At 43.9% G+C, this 21924-nt stretch overlaps 1 protein-coding gene across 1 annotated transcript in view; it reads right to left on the minus strand.

The window, feature by feature from the left end:
- TMEM41B (transmembrane protein 41B) overlaps positions 1-21924 on the minus strand; it is a 170541-nt gene that overhangs the window by 26805 nt on the left and 121812 nt on the right. Inside the window, exons 4-5 of the mRNA XM_085648157.1 lie at positions 20174-20267; positions 10662-10766 (exon numbers count right to left, since the gene is read on the minus strand). Of these exons, the coding sequence (XP_085504283.1) occupies positions 10662-10766; positions 20174-20267 (199 nt within the window). The remainder of the gene's footprint in view (positions 1-10661; positions 10767-20173; positions 20268-21924) is intronic.

The following is a 21924-nucleotide window of genomic DNA, read 5'->3' on the forward strand; positions in this document are numbered from 1 at the left end:
TGCTACATTGGCAACCCCATCTGTGAATTACCTATGCCTCTGGCAATCCCCAAACAAAATGCTAAAAATAGTATCCTTCTCACCATTTTGTCCTTAACCCCTTCAGTGCCCATGACGAGATAGTCTCGTCATGGGCACAGCGCAACCGCGCTCCATGACGAGACTATCTCGTCATGGACCCCACCCGCTAATACAATGCCCGGCACAGGAGGGGGAAAGGGCGGGGCACTCAAGGGGTTAAACAGGATGACTGAACCCCATAACAAACATCAAATCATCACAAACCACTATGAACATTATCATGGAAAAGACATCAGAAAGCTCCACAATTCCAGCAAATTATATGTATTTAGCCAATGAACTTCAGCTAAGGGACCCTGAGTTGATAGATAACCTTCAGATATACAGATGCACGGAATTTTCAATTACACAAGAAAGGAAGGTATAAGCATTGGAAATGGCCAGAATTCCATTTTGAGACAATGATGTAGTTTTGGCAATGCTGGTAAACTGCACAACGATGCAGCAGTCCCACACAATCTCAGACTCTAGAAGGGGCTACCCATACTATACTCTTCATTTCATTGTACTGATCTGGTGTCCTCCATGATGAGCCCCTGAATAGGGGGTACACATTAAAAAGAATCAAATCCCTACCAGGGCTGGATCGCGTCTCATCGAAAGATTTAATAAATGTGTGATCCTTGAAACCCAAACCTAGTGAAGCCAGAGAGCAAATTAAGATGATGTGATCAAATCAGAATTTGGCAGACGCAACTCTGAACCATCCATCTTGATACACTAGGGAACTTGGCATTAACAATCCACAGAGGAAAAGACCAGCCTTATACAACAATCCTAGAAGACTTGAAAAAAGCAAACTAAAACTACGCAGCACACCACATTCTAACTTCCTACAGAACAGCTTGAGGCCTAACTACAAGCTATTTAGAATAGGGAGATCTACCAAACTTGGAAACCCAATTTAACTATACTGCAGGAAGGAAGACTCATCACAATCAGGAACACCTAAAGTTAAAACCGGACACGAATTCAAATAAAAAGTGACAATTGGTGCTTGCTAGATGAAAAACTATTTAGGCACCCAAACTGACGGCCACAGGATATTATTTTTTATTTTAACTAGAAAACAGCCTTGAGGATTGCACAATACTATACTGGAATATTGCTGGGCTCAAATCCGAAAAGACAATAAACATTGGCCTACTTTTACAAAATATCACTGCAAATATGATGTTCAAGCATCCTAGCGACCAAACTGAGTAAAGGAAGGATTAACCACCCAGGTCTTTGGATACCTCTTATTAAATCACAATTAAACACAAATATCAATAACAACATACAACACCTAAGGCCGATTAGCAAGACTTGGTTGTTCAATATGTTCCATGTTCACCAGAGAATATAAAATTTCAGAAAAGCTATGCTAAATGACCTAGAATTATGTCTCACTAGGGTAAAACAGGAACGGTCTAGTCCGAAGACGAATAACAAAAGGAAAGATAAAACAAGACTAAAACAGGTCTGCGGCAATTTCAACATTAAACCCTATCCCATGCGCTGGATCAAAATTTGGGGCATCCCTACTATTTTAACAACTGATCTCATGAGAAAGAAGCCAGGCCAGAACAGAGTAGTTTGATGCAGTCAGCGCCTTAATTCATACACTTGATGATCGCACCCCATCCGATACATCAGATGAGAAATCCTTCAAGTCTGGCAATCGTGCAAGTCTATAGATTATATTTTGTTAAGCCTACAGTCATGGAACCTTGTCATCAACAGGAGTGTTGAACAAAGTCAAAAGTGACCACAACCTGCTAACTTCAAAACTGCTCTAGCCTGACAGTTAAATACGTGCATCCAAAATAGACACATCTAGGGCCCAATATATCCCTTAGGCCAAATCGGAAGAAACTCATAGGAGAACATAACCCCCATGAAAAAAGCGGCTACAAGGCTAGCTAAAGCTAGAAACAAAAACAACAAGGACTACTAACTATGGAGGCTACATTCGGTAAAGCTGCAATAGGGGCCTTACAAAGTTTAACTTCAACCGACTGTATCAAAGAAAGTGCTTCTACCACACCAATCAAATGGGTGACACTCATTTAGTGAATTGATGATGAATGCTTTAAGCCTATGCAGACACTAAAAGGCCCTTTGACCTAGGCACAGTAATCGAAGAACTTCTCAAATATCCAAGACAAGCTTACAAACAGTTAAACAAGTATAAAAAGGAGAAGCTAAAAAACAAAGTCTGGGGGGTGCTCCAATTGTCAATTCAAGGGGAAAATAATTAAGACATTTGTGGAACTGGTCAGATGGGGTTGCAAGGATCCTCCAATAAATTTGGCGTCTGGAATCAACTTGCCAATTTGATTTAATATTTTTACTTTGCTCTACCCTCTTGTTTCCTGGTGGTGTCTTCTGTTTGGGTCCGACCGCCATGGGGCAGGCGGACCCTAAGCAGCCCAAAATCACCTTCGACCAGCGGAGTTCGACTCGCTAGGACGGTGGAGGTTCGGACCAGCGCAGTTCGACTCGCTAGGACGGTGGGGGTTCGGACAGTGGTGACCCTGCGACCATCATGGACACCGCCTCCTGCTCATGACGCTGACCTGAAGGCAATTAGGCTTGAAGTAAAGTCAACGGTCACTGGAATCGCGGCCCAACTGGACCAACTCTCCGCCCGCCTGGACTTGGTAAAGGCCCTTGTTGACTCCCACGACAATCGCCTCCTCCACGTGGAGTCCAGGATCTCAGACATTGAGGATGCCACCACTCAGGGCCATCAGAAGCTGCTGCAGATGGACAAAATACTAGACATCCTCCGGAATAAAAAAAAGAAGAGGATTTGGAGTTGCGTTCCCGTCGGAGCAATCACTGGTGTACCTGAATCGACCAATATTTCCCGCATGGAAGATTTCGTGGAGCAACTTGTCCAGGAACTATTCGGTGACATTCTCTCCTCAGTTTTCATTGTTGAACGCGCACATCGCTCTCTTGGCCCACGCCCTGGTCCCGGATTACCTCCTCACCCCATCATTGCAAAAATTCTAAACTTCAGAGATCGGAATGCCATTTTTCGTGCAGCACGCAACAAGGACAAAATCAATCATCAAGGAAACTCACTCATTTTAGTCGGACTATACTCCCACAGTCCAGGCTGCCCGTCGCGAATTCCTTCCTGCAAAGTGGATCCTACAAAAACATGAAGTCTCCTACTCTCTGGCCTACCCAGCAAAGCTGAGAGTTCGACAGGGTGCACAAACGCTTATGTTTCCTGGTCCCCGAGATGTCCTCGCTTTTGCCAAGAAACACGATAAATTGTCCCGCTCATCACCATCCGGCTCTTGGCATGCCACAACTAATCACCTCAGTGACAATGATTGATATGTTGTGACTTATTGGCCATTTTTTTCCTGAACGCGGTCTGTTTTTCTTATAGCTTGGCCACCCTGCTTCACTGCGGGGGAGTATGCTGAGGTTTGCCATGCCCTCATGGGATAATTCCCTTGCCTAATGTTTTTTCCCTTCTTCCAAGTTGTGGGTCCCTGTGGTGGGTAGGGGTGGTATCTCAGCCCGATTGGGGAGGTTGGAGTGGGTGTGGGGGAAGTGGCTCTTTTGGTAATGTTTTTGTGATTGCGAGAGTGGGGTGGTAGGGTTGGGGGTGGTGTTTGGGGACTGTACCCGACTACACGTTGTCGGTTCTGGCTTTGCCAGCAACTGGGATTCTTATTGCATTGTGTGGTGGGTTGGGTGGGGGTGGTGGGGGGTTTTCCTGGAAATCTTATTGTTCTACTGCTTTTTTTTCGCTTCTGTGTCCGCATCTTCCGATGCTTATCAGTATGCATCACCTTATCGTTAAGCCTATTCAGTGCTGCATGTTAGTACATGGCATCTTCTCCTTCCCAACAGCCAATATTTCCTCCCTCAGCGCTCTCTGCTTCCTGGTGGTTACCCTCATGGTCTGGTTGTACACTATTGCAGGTCACCGACAGTTCCACTACGTATTCTATGTGTCTGCCCGGCTCCTCCTCCTGTTAAGTTATGCTTACACAATGGCATTTTCCGCTTTCTGGCCTCTTGCACTACATCCTATTCTTAGCTAGCTCTACAACAACATGACTGACACCATATGTTGGACCTGGAATATCCGCGGTCTTCATGATCACCGTAAATCAGGCTCATTCACTCACACCTACACCGGCATAAGGTCAACATTTGCCTTCTGCAGGAAACCCACCTGCTGCCCGCGTCTGCCACCAGACTTCAGTCACGCTACTGGGGTGAATCGCACTCCTCTTTTTATTCCTCTTACTCTAGGGGAGTGTCTATATTGATTAGAAGGGGGCTCCCTTGGCACACTACCCAGGTACTCACTGACCCGGATGGACGGTATGTCATCTTGCATGGCACCCTATTGTCCCAACCCACGACGGTAGCTGCTGTGTACGGACCTAATACTGATGACCCCGATTTTTTTCACCCATATATGGCACCTTATCTCTTCCCTGGGCCCTGTGGCCCTTCTCTGGGGGGATGGGGGGGGGGGGATTTTAACGTTACACCTTCTGCAGTCTTGGACCGCTCTGGCCCTCACTCTCCCCACCCTCGCTCTGTTGATGTACTTCAGTCCATACTCACTGACAACTCGTTAGATGATGTCTGGCGTCACTTTTGGCCCGAGGCCGGCGAGGGTACTTACGTCACCGGTGCTCGCGGCTGCTGGTCCCGCATTGATCTATGGATTACCTCCCCCGATGTCGTTCCATGGCTTACCTCCGCAAATCACATGGCACGCACCTTCTCCAATCATGCACCAGTCCAGCTTTGTCTTCGCCTTCCTAACTCTCTCCATGGCATGCTTACACATGGCGGCTCCCTCCGAACGCCCTCCGCGATTCAGTCTTCTGTGATGAGATCCAAATAGCAATTACCAACTACTTTGACTTGAATATCGGCTCTGTGGACTCAGCGTCCATCCTGTGGGAAGGCTTCAAGACAGTGATACGCGGAGAGTGCATCTCGAAGCAAGCTGGTGTCCTTCGCTCCATACGCGCCTCTTTGGACAAGTTGGAATTGGAGATTAAGGCACTCGACGCAGAACATGCGGCCCACCCCAGGTCAGAGACCCTTGCGCGTTTGCGGGAAAAGCATACTGAATTCGCTGAGGAGGCTGATAAGGAACTCTCCTTTCTTAGCATAGAGGCCCGAGCTTGCCGCTTCGGTGAAGGAGATCAGCCTGGCAAGACCCTGGCAAACCTCTTATGCCCCCCCTCCGTGCCGCGTCGTATGTCACGGCTCTCCAGGATGGTGGCCCCATTGAACCACCTCCCACAGAAGAAATTAAGGCTCGCTTTATGGACTACTATTCGCAACTCTATGCCGCCAGTCCCCCCCTTCGCACGAGGCTTACGAACAACATTTTAATACCATTTTGTTGGTTTGGTTGGAGGACTACCATCGTAAATTCTCAGATGAGCCCTTCTCTAAGGAAGAGTTTCTTGCCGCCATAACTAGTCTGCTTAGCAATAAGGCCCCTGGGCTCGAAGGCCTTCCCGCCTCGTTCGATAAGACTTTTGCTACGCTTCTGGTGCCACATCTGGCCGCCATGTATAATGATTCCTTTGACAATGGCCTTTTCCCCGCAATCCCTCCGGGAGGCGATGATCACGCTACTACTTAAGCCGGACAAGCCAGCTGATTGTCGCAACTCTTATTGCCCCCTTTCTTTAATTAACATCGATAATAAGATTTTTGCTAAATTATTGGCCTCCCGTCTGCTCCTCCTTATGCCCCTCATCGCCCTTCCCGACGAGTCCGGTTTCATCCCTGGCCGTGCCACCGCTCAACCTTAGGACCATTTTTTCGGTTCTTCATCAAATTAACCCTGATCTTCCTGCGGTAGCAGCGCTACTTGATGCCACAAAGACATTCGATACACTTGGGGCCGTTTCTATTTTTCCTTCTACCGCGCCTTGGCTTTAGTAACATTTTCATCCGTAAGATACAACTCCTCTATACTCGTCTCTCCGCACGTCTCTGGATAAACGGTCAGGTGTCGGATCCTATCTTTATTGAATGCGGCACTCGGCAGGGCTGTCTGCTCTACCCTATGCTCTTCGCCACTGCGATGGAGCCACTCGCAGCCAGACTTCAAAAACACCACACTCAGAAGGGAATTGGTTTTTCGGCCCGTGCCCTTCTGGTCTCCATGTATGCGGATGACATCACGTTGAATGTCTGCCACCCCCAAAATAACCGCAGCCTCCTGGTACGTGAGATAATACGATTTGGTGGATTGTCCGGGATACAGGTGAACTGGAGTAAGTCAGTATTGTTCCCTCTTACATATGCCACCAAGCCATTCACACTGGATTTTCCTTTTGTATGGGCTTCAGGCCCCACTCCGTATCTGGGGATTTGGCTGAGCAGGGACATAGGCGACCTCTGGAGGGCCAACTTTGGACGTGCGGTGGATTGGCTCGAATCTAAAATACCCCACTGGAACCGGCTCCCCCTGCCCCTGGCGGGACGCATAGCCATTGCAAAGATGGTGGTTCTCCCGAAATTCCTCTATCTTTTCTTGAACATATCCATACCTTTAACAGACCATTCTTTTCGTAAAATTCGCTCTCTGATCATTTCTCTTGTGTGGGCTGGCAAGCAGCCCAGGATTGCATATGTCGGCTGGTGGTATGGGAGCTCCCGATTTTAAACTTAATGCCTTAAGCGCACAGGCCAGCTTTCTACACTTCTGGGTTCACCCCATCCCTTATCAGCCGCACGTCGCGGTCGAAGCAGACCTTGCAACCCCTTGGCCACTGAACACCACCCTGTTTGCCACGGCCAGTCGCCCACGGGCTGAAGTGGACACGGTTGAGTCCCTGCGCTGGGCCGTTTTTCCAACGCTCCTATGTTATCGGCTAACACCATGCAGATTGTACGTCACCCTGCCTTCCCTCCTCTGCAACCAACTGGCATATCTAAACATGCCACCCGCATGGGCCGGACGACGTTGGCGGACGTTTACCCCGGAAATACGTTTTCTTCTCTTCCTGCTTCCTCCGGTCCACTGGACACTTTGCTCTTTTATCAGCTGTGGGCTATTTGTAGGGAGCTTCACCCAACATTTCCCAAACCTCCACCCTCGATGCTTGCCCTAGATTTTATATACTCATCCCCCACCCCCCGCAAGCTGGTAACGAAATTATATGCTCTTACGCTGTCGAGCACCTTCATCTCCACTGTGCGCGCACGTGCGGCATGGGGTGAGGAGTTGGGTGTGGATATTTCCCAGGCTGATTGGCTGTACTGCTGTAACCAGACGAAGAAACTCTCTCCCAACTATCGTCTTCGTCTCATACATTTTAAATACCTGCACAGGCTATATCGCACCCCAGTCCAGCTACACAGATTGGGACTCATTCCTAACAGGTGTATGCGCTGCTCTGCCCCGTACTTCACTCATCTCGCATGGTTATGCCCCAAGGTGTCGGATTTCTGGCTGGCGGTGTGCGCCGCCATCTCGGAGATTACCTCCGCACGGGTCCTGCCCGACCCGCCGCTGTGCCTGCTGGGTTTTGTCAAGTTTTGTCCGGATGCCTCTCGCCGACTGATTGCAATGCTGCTCGTTCTTGCGAGGCGTAGGGTAGCCATGTGTTGGGGCCGCAGACCAGCGCCCAGGTTCGCCCATTGGCTTGAAGATGCTTCGAGATGCCAGTCCTTATTATCTGAGTTCTGGGACCTTCTGCCTGCGAGGTCTCGTCCTCCTGACATCTGGGGACCCCTAGTGACATATCTCCTTTCCCGACCACATTCAAGCAGAATTGCCTCTCCCTGCTGGCACTCCGCCCGTGGCAGTCGCCGGTGTTGGTCAGTGATTGCACCACTCCAGGGCCATATTCCCCCCCTGGCCAGGCCTGTTCCTTCCCCTACAGTGTTGCCACCACCCTCTACAGCTATTTTTTGTTTTATGGTGCTGCTGTCTTGTTGGACAGGACAATGATAGTCGGATTGGAACTTTGTTATGTCTACTGTTTTATGAGAATTGCCTGATGTGTACGACGCTCTGATTTGATGCTAAATTGTACTTTGATCATGCTGAATTTGTCAATAAAGGTTTTTTTTACTTAATGTATCACAAAGCACGATATTGCGGGCTAGCAGTGGAGGGCCTCTTGGGACAGCATGGCACAAATGACTACTTCACTGGGGTGTCAGCCAAGATTCTAGAAATAGAAGTTATCCCCAAGTCTATACCAGAGTTCACAAAAAAAGAAGTCTGTAAATCAATAATTAGTCACAGGCCAATGAAAGCAACAAGGCCTGACAGAATACTTGCAGACGTTTTTTGCAATAACATACTACTCTGGGTACTTCTCCTAAAGATAGGAAACAATGGCACGTTTAAGTAGGAAGAAGTTCTATCATCCAGGAGATCAGCATCCATAGTACCTATTGACAAAAAAGGCCCTCGTAATGACCCAGCAAACTATCGCCCAATCTCTTTGCCAGAGGTACTGGCAAAATCTATGGTAAACTGCTCTTTAACTGTATTCAGAATTAGGCTGAAGATAATAAGATTATATCCCATCTTCAAGCGGGTTTCTGGAAAGGAGATGGAGCGATAGACCAAGTAATGAGATTGTACTTTGTACACTTTATGAAGCAATAAAAATCTCCGCTATATATTGTCTTGGTAGATATAAAAACAGCTTTTGACTGGATAGAATGCGGCTTTAGGCTGAATTAAAAAAGCAAGGTTTGCAAGAAAAGTTTCTGGCTGTCCTCAACTATACTGGAAAAACACAGCCAAATTGAGGGTTGGTTGAAAAGGGGGATGCATATCTAAATTTGAGATTGAAACTGGCCAGGTAAGGTTGTGTACTTGTCCACACTTTATGTAATCTATTTGTAAACAATGTGAGCAAATGACAAATGGGACATTGTTGGCAAGTACTTAGCTGGCAACGCACCGTCTGTTAAGCGGGATCAAAACTCATTCTTCAAATAGAAGAAGAAAAAAAAATCATGATCCTGACCTCAAGGAAAAACCTTTGATTAATTAGGAATTTGCCACAAAGACTTACTGACCTGGGCAAAACAAATCGTTAAGAGCGAGTTAATTAAGAGCCAAAATACAGGCGCTGCCCTTCGCTTTTCTAACAGATACGGCAGAGGAACAATACAGCCTGCCCTCTAAAAGTGGTCGCTGGCACATACTGAGGTATTACTCATACCTGACCCTGGCTAAGTGTTATAAAAAAGGGGGCAGTCTCATATCGCAGTATTTTAATTTTAAAGCCCTAAGCTCGCATGAAACATACATACAGACTGTAATCCCAAAGCCAAAAAGCAGTCAGACGGGGAATTTTCCCAGTTATGGCTTATACTAAAAGGTGGACTATTAACAAGTCCTGCTTGGATCTTTGCAATTATGCGGCTAGGGGCCAAGAAACCTGTGCTACATTTTATGTTTTTATGTGCCAATTCCTTGCAGGCGAGGAAACAGTTTCTTCGTCCTCGTCCACTCTTTAAAACCTACAATAGAAGGCGCTGCAGGGAGGTATTAAAGCTATGCACCCGAAACGACTGGGACACCTTCTGTAAGCTAGTGGTCTCGTACATCTTTTGGCTAGGAAACTCAGTAGGTCTGGCTCGCCTAAAGGTTCTAACCACGAATCCTTAATTTATTATAAATATGGTGTTTTTATATACTATCACCGGGTTGGATTTAGAGATTTTGGATCGATCTAGTCCAGATCAAATTATCTTGAATGCATCTTTCATTATCTCTTTTTATACCCAACTTTTAAATGTTATGTCTCACTTGTACTGCTTGTTTTAGCTGAAACAAATAAACATAATTTGATATTACTAATATGGATTTTTTGTGGTAACGTTTTGTGCAAGCATAAGCCAGTCACCAGTAGCAAACACTTAGGCAATTAAGGCTACAAAACTATTTTTGGAGATATGACAAAGGCACACAAACCAGTGTAACTTTTTTTAATTTAGTGTTTAATACAAGCAGATGGCCCTTTTCTAGGTACTGTTTTTGTAGACAAGGAATGAAAGGCAACCAGATAGTATTTTGCCAAAAGCATGCAAGACAGACACAGGGCGCCTCCTTGCTCCAAAGCTGCTTACACAGAGAAAATAGTGTAGGGTAACGGAATACGAAAGATTTCGATAAGAAACTTAAAACATAGGGAGCTTTTGGTTTCTGTGGTCGCTTCTCACTTGTGTGAAATAAACAGAAGTGTAGCAATACTGTGCAGCATGATGCAATGGCGCTTGCAAAGCAATGGGTCTGCAGAGACATGACACTGTTCATGTTGCAGAAAACCATTACCTTCAAAAATGTTAAATGTCTGGAAGTTTAGATTTGAAATGTTCAAGTTCTATTGGGCTATGTAATAAGCAATGCTCTTCTAACATGTAATTTGGGAATTTAAAAAACTCGCCAATTACTAAAGCGCTCTTCTCATTTGCGAAGCCAATAAGAATCCCAAACAGTTATAATATTGTTCAACAAATGGAGGAACACTTTCACATTAGCAAATACATCATTACCATATAACACAAGTAAGAACACACAGGTTAAAGATTTAATGTTTTTTATATATTACCTGCTGTGACCATTTCATTGCTCTTTCTGTAAAATATTTGTACACTACTGGTCTTCCAACCAAATATGAAAGCATATAACAAAATGAAGCTCCTAGCCCCGAGCACTGCAAATACAAAGGTAACAAGATTAGAAAACATACAAACTGTCATTGGAAACATGTTTGTTTTCTCTTTTGCAACACCTATACAATTTATTTAAATCGGGATAATCAACTGAAAGTAGCTTCTTAGACGTCACCCACTTCACCAAATTCAAGTTGCCTTCCTTTCTCACAAGCATCATTGAAACTATGAATCCAGGGTGAAACATAATAAAGCAGGCTTTCCAGGCCAATTGCGCAGCACCACTGACACATTTGAGAAGCAGCCCTTGCACAATGAGCATTAATGACCTTTGTGATGCAGTAAGAAGGTGCAACAGGCAAGAAGACTGGGCCAGTGCCATCTGCTCCAAGTGGTAAGGCTGTGTAATGTACATGAGCCTCCTCCAGGGACCACCTGTGTTTTAGCATTCCTGTTAAATGCTAAAACACAGCCAGCAATGTCTTCCACCCCAAAAGCAGGTGTGGGACTTGTGTCCGTCCTCCCTGAACACACAAACAAGCCCCACCAAGAGGAATCGTCTAGTTTGAAGACTACTGACTCTCAGTAACCACCATAGCATTTTCTATTAAACTAAGAAGTACAGATTACATCTCAACAGAATACGACAGAAGGCCAAATGTGCTGTACTGGCAAGGACTGTTCATTCATGTGTGCGCCCTCAAGAGAAGTGAACTCAGGAAATGAATACTACAAAACTGTTTTAGATTATCCAGTGAGCAACTGAACAATCTGAAGCACGTTTGCTTTAGTTAAAAGTAAGCAAAAGACCATATGAACATGCAAATAGATAAACATTTGACGTTTCGCTCCTTCTGAGCCAGTTTTTGGTAAACTACAGAAGACTTTTCTTGGATGCGTAGACTTTCTATTTGGGGGGTGTGAATAGACGTTCTACTGCGCAATCAGGCAGCTAGTGCCAGGACGCTTCTACAGAAGCAGCTGCACACTTTACAAATTCTATTGTACTGTATTTTTGCAAAATGGATCAGGTTCTGAAGAATTTTAATTGATAGTTCAGATGTTTTTGAGTTGGTTTACTTGTGGAAAGAAAGAGAGAAAACCATTGGTTTGAAGAAGGGAGGCAAATATTTAATTGTCAGACTGAGATGGGGCTGCTAACAGTAGGAAATGAGCAGAGGCAGAACCTGTGAAGGTCTCATTTAATAAAAGCGTTCTGTAACTTAGGATGTGTGAATTTGTTCCGAGACACACAGAATGGCTGTGAGACAGGCTCTCGGAAATTACATTCTAAGAGGGGCTTTTGCAGACAATCCCAAGGCATCTTGCACACTTGCGCCATCTAAACTTGCTACATTTTCCTTCATACCAGGCCAAGATGGGAAATAGAATAGAAGGACTATTCCCTCTAAGCTAGAAGAAATATACATTTTCTTAACACTTCCCAAAGTTAAGGGGTTTAAACTTCTCAATGATGCAAACAAACAAAACTTTAAATTACCCGTATGGCAGTGTTAGGTTGTTGGCTTTCCCCATGATCGAAATACAATTCATGAGAAGAAGAAATCAGGCTACAGAGGTAGTGTGTCTGGGCAAAGAGAAGGGGAGCAAGATGTATTGAGAAGAAAATCATCTAGTTTGAGAGAGCAATTAATTCGCAGAATTAGGTTCCACTGCCCAAATTTTCTTTGGAGGTGGCTACTAGCTCCAACCAGTTCCGTTAGCAACTTTCAATAAATGCACACACAGCGCTTCTCCTTGCACAAGAGGTCATGCAGGCCAGGTCTGTAAAAGCAGACTTTATTTGAGAGCAAGGAATAATAAGCTATTACAAACCATAAATTTGACAATGCAAGGTATGACGGAGGATTGCACACTTATCATTGTGACACAGCATAGTTAATGATGCCTCTTGCTTTCAGTTTAACAATTTTCTGCAATAACAAAGGCCATATTTAAAATGTTACTGCTGCGTGTAAGCAGTATTAGGTCTCTTCTTTTTAGGAAACAGAGTAGAGAACAAGCATTGGAAAAGCCAATAGGCCTAACCTACTGTCTTAGCTAATGTCTTTTAGCCATGTTGTACCGCAGCATGGCTTAATGTTAGGAAAGAAAAAAGCAATGACAAAGCCCTCATTGGGCATGTCCCACCACTTATTTGTGGTAGGGGATGCGGGGCAAGCAAAGCTGGTGGGGTGAAACAGGCCACACAATTCCGGGGAGGTGTGCCAGGGAATTCAGGGGGGCAGAAGCAACACAAGGCGGAAAGAGCAGGGGAAGCAACAATGCAGGAGAAGGTCAGGACTAGCAACAAGGAGGGAGGGGTTGGGACAAGCAACAACACAGGAGAGAGGAGGCAAGCAACAAAATGCGAGAGGAGGCGAGGCCAACACAGACAGCAGAAGGGGGCAAAAAACACATTGGACTAAAGGAGGAGGGCGGGAGCAAGCAACATGCACTCAGAGTGCTTCCATAATAAGAAAATAAGTAGTTCCAAAAGTGCAAGCAGTGGAAGGACATTGAGCATGGAAACAGTACTTGAGCCATGCTACAGAGGAAGCCCACAAATAGGAGGAAGTCAAGCCGGCGAGTGCTGACAAAAGAGATGGACGATGAAGCCAACCAATAGTAGGCAATGGGCAGGTTTAATGGGCAGGCTCAAGGCCTCCTGAAAATATACAAAATATCTTGCTAGCGACAGTGCATGCGCTTTCTCGGGCGAGACCTAAAATTTGAGTTGCATAATTTACGACCACATCAGGCATTGCCCAGGGTACACCGCCAGGGAAGAGCAGCTGGCAACTATCACTATCCGTACTCTGCCCTATTCAGGGACTTCATTTATCATAGACCAGCATTGGAAACTCAAATCCCAAAAATACATCCTGGTGCTGCGTATCCTAAACACCAGCACAAATTAAGCACTGTCCTTGTGGGCCTATGATGATGGTGGTGGTGGCGGTGGCGGTGGTGGTGGTGGTGGTGGCGGTGGCGGCGGCGGCGGCGGCGGCGGTGGTGGGGGTGGGGGTGGTGGGGGTGGTGGTGGGGGTGGTGGTGGTGGGGGTGGTGGTGGTGGTGGGGGTGGTGGTGGGGGTGGTGGTGGTGGTGGGGGTGGTGGTGGGGGTGGTGGTGGGGGTGGTGGGGGTGGTGGTGGTGGGGGTGGTGGTGGTGGTGGTGGTGGGGGTGGGGGTGGTGGTGGTGGGGGTGGTGGTGGTGGTGGTGGGGGTGGGGGTGGTGGTGGGGGGGGTGGGGGTGGGGGTGGTGGTGTTGGGGGTGGTGGTGGTGGGGGTGGGGGTGGTGGTGGGGGTGGGGGTGGGGGTGGTGGTGGGGGTGGGGGTGGGGGTGGGGGTGGTGGTGGGGGTGGTATATATATATATATATATATATATATATATATATATATATATATATATAGGAGTGGACAGATGTCCTTCTCTTGATGTCAAAGATTGCAAGTTGGGTTCTCTGCTCCATGAAGTAGGTAAACGGAACAATCTGAATACGTGACTACAAGTCCCAGGGTTCACTGAATCCATCATAGTGTGTATGAGATAGAGAACTGAAGTTCCTATGTGCCTGCTACATAGTATGCATACTTTTTGTTAGAGGAAAGGCTGCTCCACTGATGTTTCCAAAATGGCTTTAATGAGGGTGAGACAGCGCACTGCTGTGAGTTAAGACTGGGGTACTATTCACATGTCAATGTAAGTATACACTACCCTGCCAGGCCATGAAAAACATCTACAACTGGTACGCCTTAGTGAACAGTCTGTGAACTGAGCGCAAGCCATTTTTATTGTACCCAAAGAACTGTGAGATTCATGTACTAATGTGGCATTATTTGAAGCTTTAGCTCTGCAAACTGTGGATGATGACCTCTATGTTTTTACACAGTTAACTAACTACTTAACTAATAGGTTTTTCTCCTAAAACAGAACCACAAATAACTTCAGCCTTAGAACATGTATGCATGTTACACAACGTAAAACCTACGCTGGAAATACAGTGATTAACATCATGTTGTACTAAAAGTTAAGTCTACTTTTGTTTCCACTGGCGAGCTGTTGCAACTGGTGGGCTAGGTGACTGTTGCAACTACTACAACAAGCATTAGCAACGATAACAGGTTTCACCTTTGGGACCCATTGGCTTTGACAATTTTTGGCGATGCTGTACGGTATACCCAAGGGAGGAGAGGCGCTATGCGGTGACTGCAGTGTAGTTAACTTATAAGGTTCCAAAGGCGAGACCTATTGGCAATGCCAATGCTAGTTTCTCTGTGAATTTAGTATAAATGTACACAGCATGTCTTGTACCGCCACATATAACCATCTCTTAACAGTGCTAGCCAACATGTGGAAGATTTGGCAGAATGAGGAAAACCAAAAATAATGTCAGAGTAAAATCAACATTTTTGTTTTCTAAGAAAAGAGCATTTCATTTTTTCCTCAAAGATTGGGTTTAGGGGATGTGGATCACTTTTTTCTTAACTAGGTGAATGAAGGGCAGGTTTTTGCATCAAGAGTCTTTGTGAGACCACAGCCTACCCTCCTCACTAATGGAACTTTAACTTTTTAAATACCTGCCTCTGGACTTGTTCATTTTCACAGTCACACTCCAGCTGCGCCCTCGCTGACCTCCACTGCTTAGCAGGGCATATGCAGGCTAATTCCCGCCAACCAGTCTTACTAAATCACACCCAGGTTGCTTATAAAACAGTCTCAACAAAGAGGAGAGTAACATGAGACGAATACTAGGGCTGAGAAGATGGGGGACAGAAAAAAGGCCAATGAGGAGTAGAACAATGTGAAATGATTATGAACGCGGAGCCAGGGGAGAGAATCCCAAACACGTCCTGTGAACAGAAAAAGGGGAAAGAAAAATTACGTAATTACTTAAAGCCGTGATCAGTGCAGTAACAACTAAAAGTACAGAAACGCTGGTGACTATGTTTAAAACATGTTAAATAAAAAAAGAGATCAGTCAATAAAAGGTACCTCGAGGATTAATATCGAGTAAAACATAAGCTTAAAATACGAATCTTCGAAAGTAATACCGACAAATTCTTCGCCTCTTGGTGCTAAATGTAATATTCGGAATGACTTTCCTCCTAAACTCTTTTCTCAATTCATCAAGGTCGGGAGCAAACGGAATAAACAGATGAGCTCAGGCAGCATCATCTTTGAGCGGAGCTAACACACAGGGAAAGAAAGTGCGACCAAGCCCACGCTCTTGGCGCTCTGCCAGTATGGGTCAACGATTTCTTGCAAATGCAATAAGTACACTACGAGGTTCAATGAGCTGTAAATAGCCCTGACCGCACTAAACGCCAGAACGCATGTGCAGACCACATGCTCATGACATCATTAAGCCACGGTGCCTGTTTGCTCATGGGATATGCTGGCCAGCAATAAGGAGAAACATTGAAAGTCATTTTGCAGACTGTGCAAAACAATTACCAGGGATTTCTGACACCTGCGCTTTTTTCTCTCTTTAGAACACTATGTATTTTGTTACAAAAAAATATAGCACAATGACGTAGTGTATTAAGGAGGGCGGGTCCAGGGTCTACGTAGGCCAGGGTGATGCAGCCTGAATCAGAGCCTCCTCATGAAAAATAAAAAATAAAACGCGGCCCGCCCTCTGCTTAATGACTATTTTGAAGCACACTCGTACTTGTGGCACCATGCGCCTTGCGGGAGCGTGCAAAAGCCAATTAGCATGCGCGCCGTTGCTCGCTCCCGCAAGGTGGATGCGGCCACAAGCATGAGTGAGTGCTTCAAAAAGAGTAGTGCAACTGTTAAAGGCCCTCCTATGCAGCGCATGCGCGCTGCATAGGCAAGACCTAAAAATAGCTGATCCCCAATCTCTAAAGCAGAACAAAAATCAGCATGTAAAAAAGAATCTAGACTGGCGGACTTTAAATATGTGAGGAACAAACCCTCTGCAAAGTACATGTTAGATTTATGGGAAAATGTGAATGTATTCCCGGATTTATCGGCATTACCAGATGCTTGGTTACTATCATTACTATTAAAGTTCCGGGCAGGATTAAATTTGCGTTATGTAAGAGCTGTGAAATTTGAAGCTCTTGTAGATCGAGAGAACAACTGCAAATGTGGACTGCCATTTCATAATCTCAATATTCAGGTTTTAATGGATTGTCATTTTTATAGGCCACGTTGCTTGATTTTAAAACCTCTTTTTATAAAATATAATATCAATTGTCGAAATGATGCACTAGAACTTCTCTTAAGGATGAAATTTTTTGACGTGACTTGTGCACTGGCTTAGTTCCTTAAATATTGTTTGGATTAGTGTCTTATAGTGTAAATAGTAGGGGTTTGTAGCTTTCAGTGGTATAATTATATAAAATAAGTTATTGTTTTTGAAGACTGTTTTAAAGACTGTGTCTAAACATTAATAAAGAAAGAAAAATGTAATTTAAAAAAAGAAGGCTGCTGAGTTTTCCACGAAATTATGGATTTGTAGCACTTGCCACAAAATCAATTTTCTGGTGCATAATTTTAAGATTTCAGTTGCTGATGGATTTATTCAGTTGAACTGATAATAATGAGGCAAATGCAAAGACAATGCCAATTTGTGTATAGTTGACAAAGTAATGAAGTACTACTGTGACCAAATGTGCTGCATTAGTGCATGTAATTTACCTATTCATGCCCCATAATTTAGGCAACCGTCGCTGCATAATATGGTCCTCACTTGCTCCATTACTCCAATGCACTGCCTCTATTGTACATTAACCATGGTCTGAGTGATCAGTCATTCAGTAAGAGAAAGCATTTGTTACAACTTTTGCTCTCTTGGGAAGACGGCGATGTTGGATACCGTTGCAAACAGAGTACATTGTGTGAGTTGCTACACTGTATCCTCGAGACTCTGCACCCAGCATCGTCATGTGCTTCCCAAGTGAAATAAACTAAATGATAATTTAGAAATAGTTGGTCACGAGCTGCCGGTCATAGGCACTTAACCAACATCAGGAAGTCTCTAGCTTCATATATTCTACAGATACATTAATGCTGGAGACCTGTAAAATATTCAAAACCTGCATGATCGCTGCCTGTGAAAACACAGCAAGTCACTTCCAAATGTAGGAAAATTGTAAAGCATGAATGGTCCAAACTTGGATATACTTGCATTTGTATATCAACGTGACCCAACTTGGATGCAGTGGTGCACACCTCACTTATATGAAATGTTACGGAGAAGTAAATAAAACTTGGTTGAGATTAAAGCCAAGCACATGGTGACTGCTGTAGAAATTGCTCACCGCACCAACTGAGTGGATAATACTCAAACTGGACAATTGACAAAAGGGACCCTAAAAACAAAACAAGAGCAAATGCAGTAAAAGCAAACCCAAAGAACATCGAAAAAGGAACAAAAAGGATACTTTTTAGAACTAGGACACATCTTGTAAATGTCAGAGTACTGGAGGGAATTTAAATATACACAGATTTGGCCCAAGTGAAGGTGCATGGTCTTGTAAGATGGAAGAGTTTACGGATAAATGACTACCTCTCAGCTACCCGACAACAGAAATGTATCAGCACATTACTTTATCAAAATATTTGCAGCACAGATTGCAGGATCGCCGACTTTGCCAGTGAGCTTGCATGGCAGCGACAGATAATAAGCAAGCACTACTGAAACAGCATTAAAGATGACATGATTAATTGACCACCTTGACATTTCTACTGAAGAGGCTGAAGAGAAAGTATTAAGATGATGCTCCGTCATATAATTATCTAAACTTTAAACGTGCTTCAATGTTCCAGATATGTTTTTACGAGATAAACTAATAAATATTAAACAGCGTTGTTAAAACAAATGGCCATAAAGAAATGCAATATGACAGAGGCATATGGACTCATTAACCCATCAGTTTTCCACTACTATCAGCTATCATTCTCAGTAGATAGTAGGAGCCGGTGATACGATTTGAGGCACAAAAGTAACGAAGTGAAGTGGCTGGACTTTGCTCCACTTTAAGCAATTGCAAAATATTACAACACTTTAGGATACCTGGAAAGCAGTGATTCAAACTGAGATGCTACATTCCAAAACATTGTTACATGTACATCCTTCCTCGGAGGAAATACAATATTAAAGTTCAATAGAAAAACTATTGCAAAGCGAGTGACAAACGATAGGTATTCATAAGATTAAAGATCTTTTAAGCAAAATTGTAAATTCAGAAAATGAAGTAACCCCAGAACTATCCAGGAGCTAAATAGACGCAATGAAGACAAATTTGATACTATTATCAAAGGCCACATGCCAATATACAGTAAGTGTATGTAAGAAAAATTGAGACACTTTTCTTCCTAGGTCTATTAAAAACGTAAGGCAATCCATCTAGAAGCATCCAGAAGAGATGACCTTGTCTGGGAAATAAAACCACAAAAGTAGAGGAAGAAAAATAGAAAAGCCTGGGAAGTTTCATGCAATTTATTCACCTGCATTCCCAGTACATAATCAAAAGTTGCAATGCAACATAGAATCTATTTGACAACCATTAAAAGGGATTTACAATGATTGGTGATGGAACTACAAAGAAACAAAGCGGTTCCTTTCATTCATACTAGGCTGATGAAGGGTAACAAAGAAATGCCGATTACCCATCTGGATGACAACTATTTAAAATAGCACAAGCTCGCTCGAACTAGTGGGACTAAGCAGAATAATAACATAACTGTAGGTACTATGGGATAACTTTTCTAGCGTTCCGGGGTTGAACAGCATTTCAAAGAAATGGGAAATAGAAATGCTCTGAAATATAACCTATTCCAAGTGGTCTGTAATCCTGTTTAACTCGACTATTCAGAATAAGACAACAGCAAACCAGAAATATAGCACAGTCTATATTATCACGTTCAAAAAGTAGTAACTAACATGATTTGAACCACCTGTAGACATCATGTGATCATGTGATTATGCTTTAGAGGCTCTGCAACACGAAGCCTCTTGTGTATAAAGTGTAACATATAGTTGGTTGTGTGGTACAGAGACTTTTTGGTATAATTTTATGGTGTATAGAATGGGATAACGACACACACACACACACACACAGAGAACCCCCCTCCTCCCCCGCCAAATGCATGGACCATGTCCTATAGATGGGGAAATTGTACTATACTGGATTTGGTTGCACCATTTTTTGGTTTGCATTTTAGTGGGGAGGTTTAATTACGTTGACCTTTTTTGTGGCCTGGTCACAAACATGATAAGATATATTTCATTTTTTTTTCCTTCTAAAGTGCCAGCAACATATTATTACCTATTTAAGCACAAAGAGCATATTAATGAAGCTGTTTATCCCATTATACGTTGATTCATGTAAAATAAAACATTTAAACCTCTAAAACAGACAAACAAGTTCTGCAATCCCCTCCAAATTTAAGAATCTTCTAGATCTACTTACCAAGCAGACTAGAAACAAAGCCAAAGGGAATGGATAAAGGAAACCGGAGAGGATACTGAGAAATATGGAGCCAGGAATAGCAAACGTTTGCAAGCTATGTACCGGACAGTTAAGGATTATGACTTTTTGTACACAATTTACAAACCAATCACTCATTTAATTTGTAGCATGTAGCTCTAAACCACAAATTATTTTTTTCAAAACAATGCTCCGGATAAAATGTTTTCCTGTAAACAACCATACTCAATGGGTTAACGTACAACGTATCAAAATTAGGTGAACATTAGAGGGGTAAATCGAAGCCAGTTATTTATGTACAAAATATAAGCTTTTTATTCATTAAGGCACTGCTACCTCAGGATTTGCAAAGCTCCATCAAGGTTTTGCTTAGCAGGTGGAAACACAAATCAAATAAATAAATATATAATAGAGAGAACCATGCTAAAACCAGTCTTGAACTTTGCTCAATCTTGCTAAATAAGCTGTAGTTCTGCATGTGGGGAAAAAGCAGCTTGGAGGGGCAGGGCGGTGATGGGGGCAGGGCGGTGATGGGGACAGGGGCGAGGCAAATGGGGAAGTGAGATAAATAGACAGTAAAAAAAAAAAAAGACAAACGGAAAGGTTGACAAAACTGCAGGAAAGAAGACAAAATATACAATAAAAAAATGAGGTGGTAAAAAGTACACTGTGTGCATGTAATGTGCTTTATTATTTTGCCACTATATTCCCATTAATGGGGGTGGGGGGATACGCAGCCTTGAGAAGATCTTCCCTTAAACATAGTCTGGGAGCAACTAAATCTTCGAGCAAGGTGACATGAAGAAATAGAAAGCAAGAGCAATGTCACATAATATATGCATGTCTCCACTCTTAAGTTGATCCCCTTTCGAGTTATGATTCAGGTAAAAGAAGCATAAGCATTTGGAACAATACAATGAATTTACTATTAAGTATCATTTAACATCAGAATGGTCAACAAATCCTATCCAAGCCCCCATTACAAGAAAGTCACAGTCTAGTGGTTCGAACTAAACTGATGTTTGTCCTAATATACCAGCAGCTCGTGTGAGGTTCAGTTCCATCTGACATGCAGTCAAATATTTCAAACCCAGTCACAAGAGGCATTGACAAAGCTTGTAGGACTTCCCTCTTTGGCCTACTGGCTTGGCCAATAATTTTTGCTGAGGCTATGCAGCACCAAAAAGAAAAAAAACTACAATGATGTGAATATGTGCGTCACAGCACTGCAGGTGGCTGCATCCTTCTTTATATGTGCACATGGACATGTTGCCGCAAACACACCTACAAAATGTTGTGAACGTCATTTTATTATTTTTATCTACTAATCAGAGATGGGGGGGGGACGCCACTTGCTGCAGTAAAAAAAGAAATTTAAAGGGCAAGAGCACTTTTGAAAACGGAGTAATCTGCTGCCAGGTCCTCCAAAAAAACAATATTTTATTTTAAGGGTCACAATGGGGGGGGGTGAGCAGTTAGGAGGTACACAAAGGGAAGTGGGTGGGCTGAGCAAAGGATGTGCTTGAGGCTAGGGATGGTGAGGCAGGGGGTATTAAGAAGCATAAATAATCAAACAATCTTTGGCTATGCCAATAGGTTTTGCATTTGTGAGAGTTAGAGCTATTGGTCTTGTAAATGGCAATGTCTTTTATTTCGGTTTTTGATTTGCAGTGTAGTGGATGTATGCGATGTGTAGTGGAAATGTGTGTCCTGTATTGGAATCGTTAGTTGTG

Source organism: Triturus cristatus, chromosome 3_2, assembly GCF_964204655.1.
Source record: "Triturus cristatus chromosome 3_2, aTriCri1.1, whole genome shotgun sequence".
NCBI lineage: Eukaryota > Metazoa > Chordata > Amphibia > Caudata > Salamandridae > Triturus > Triturus cristatus.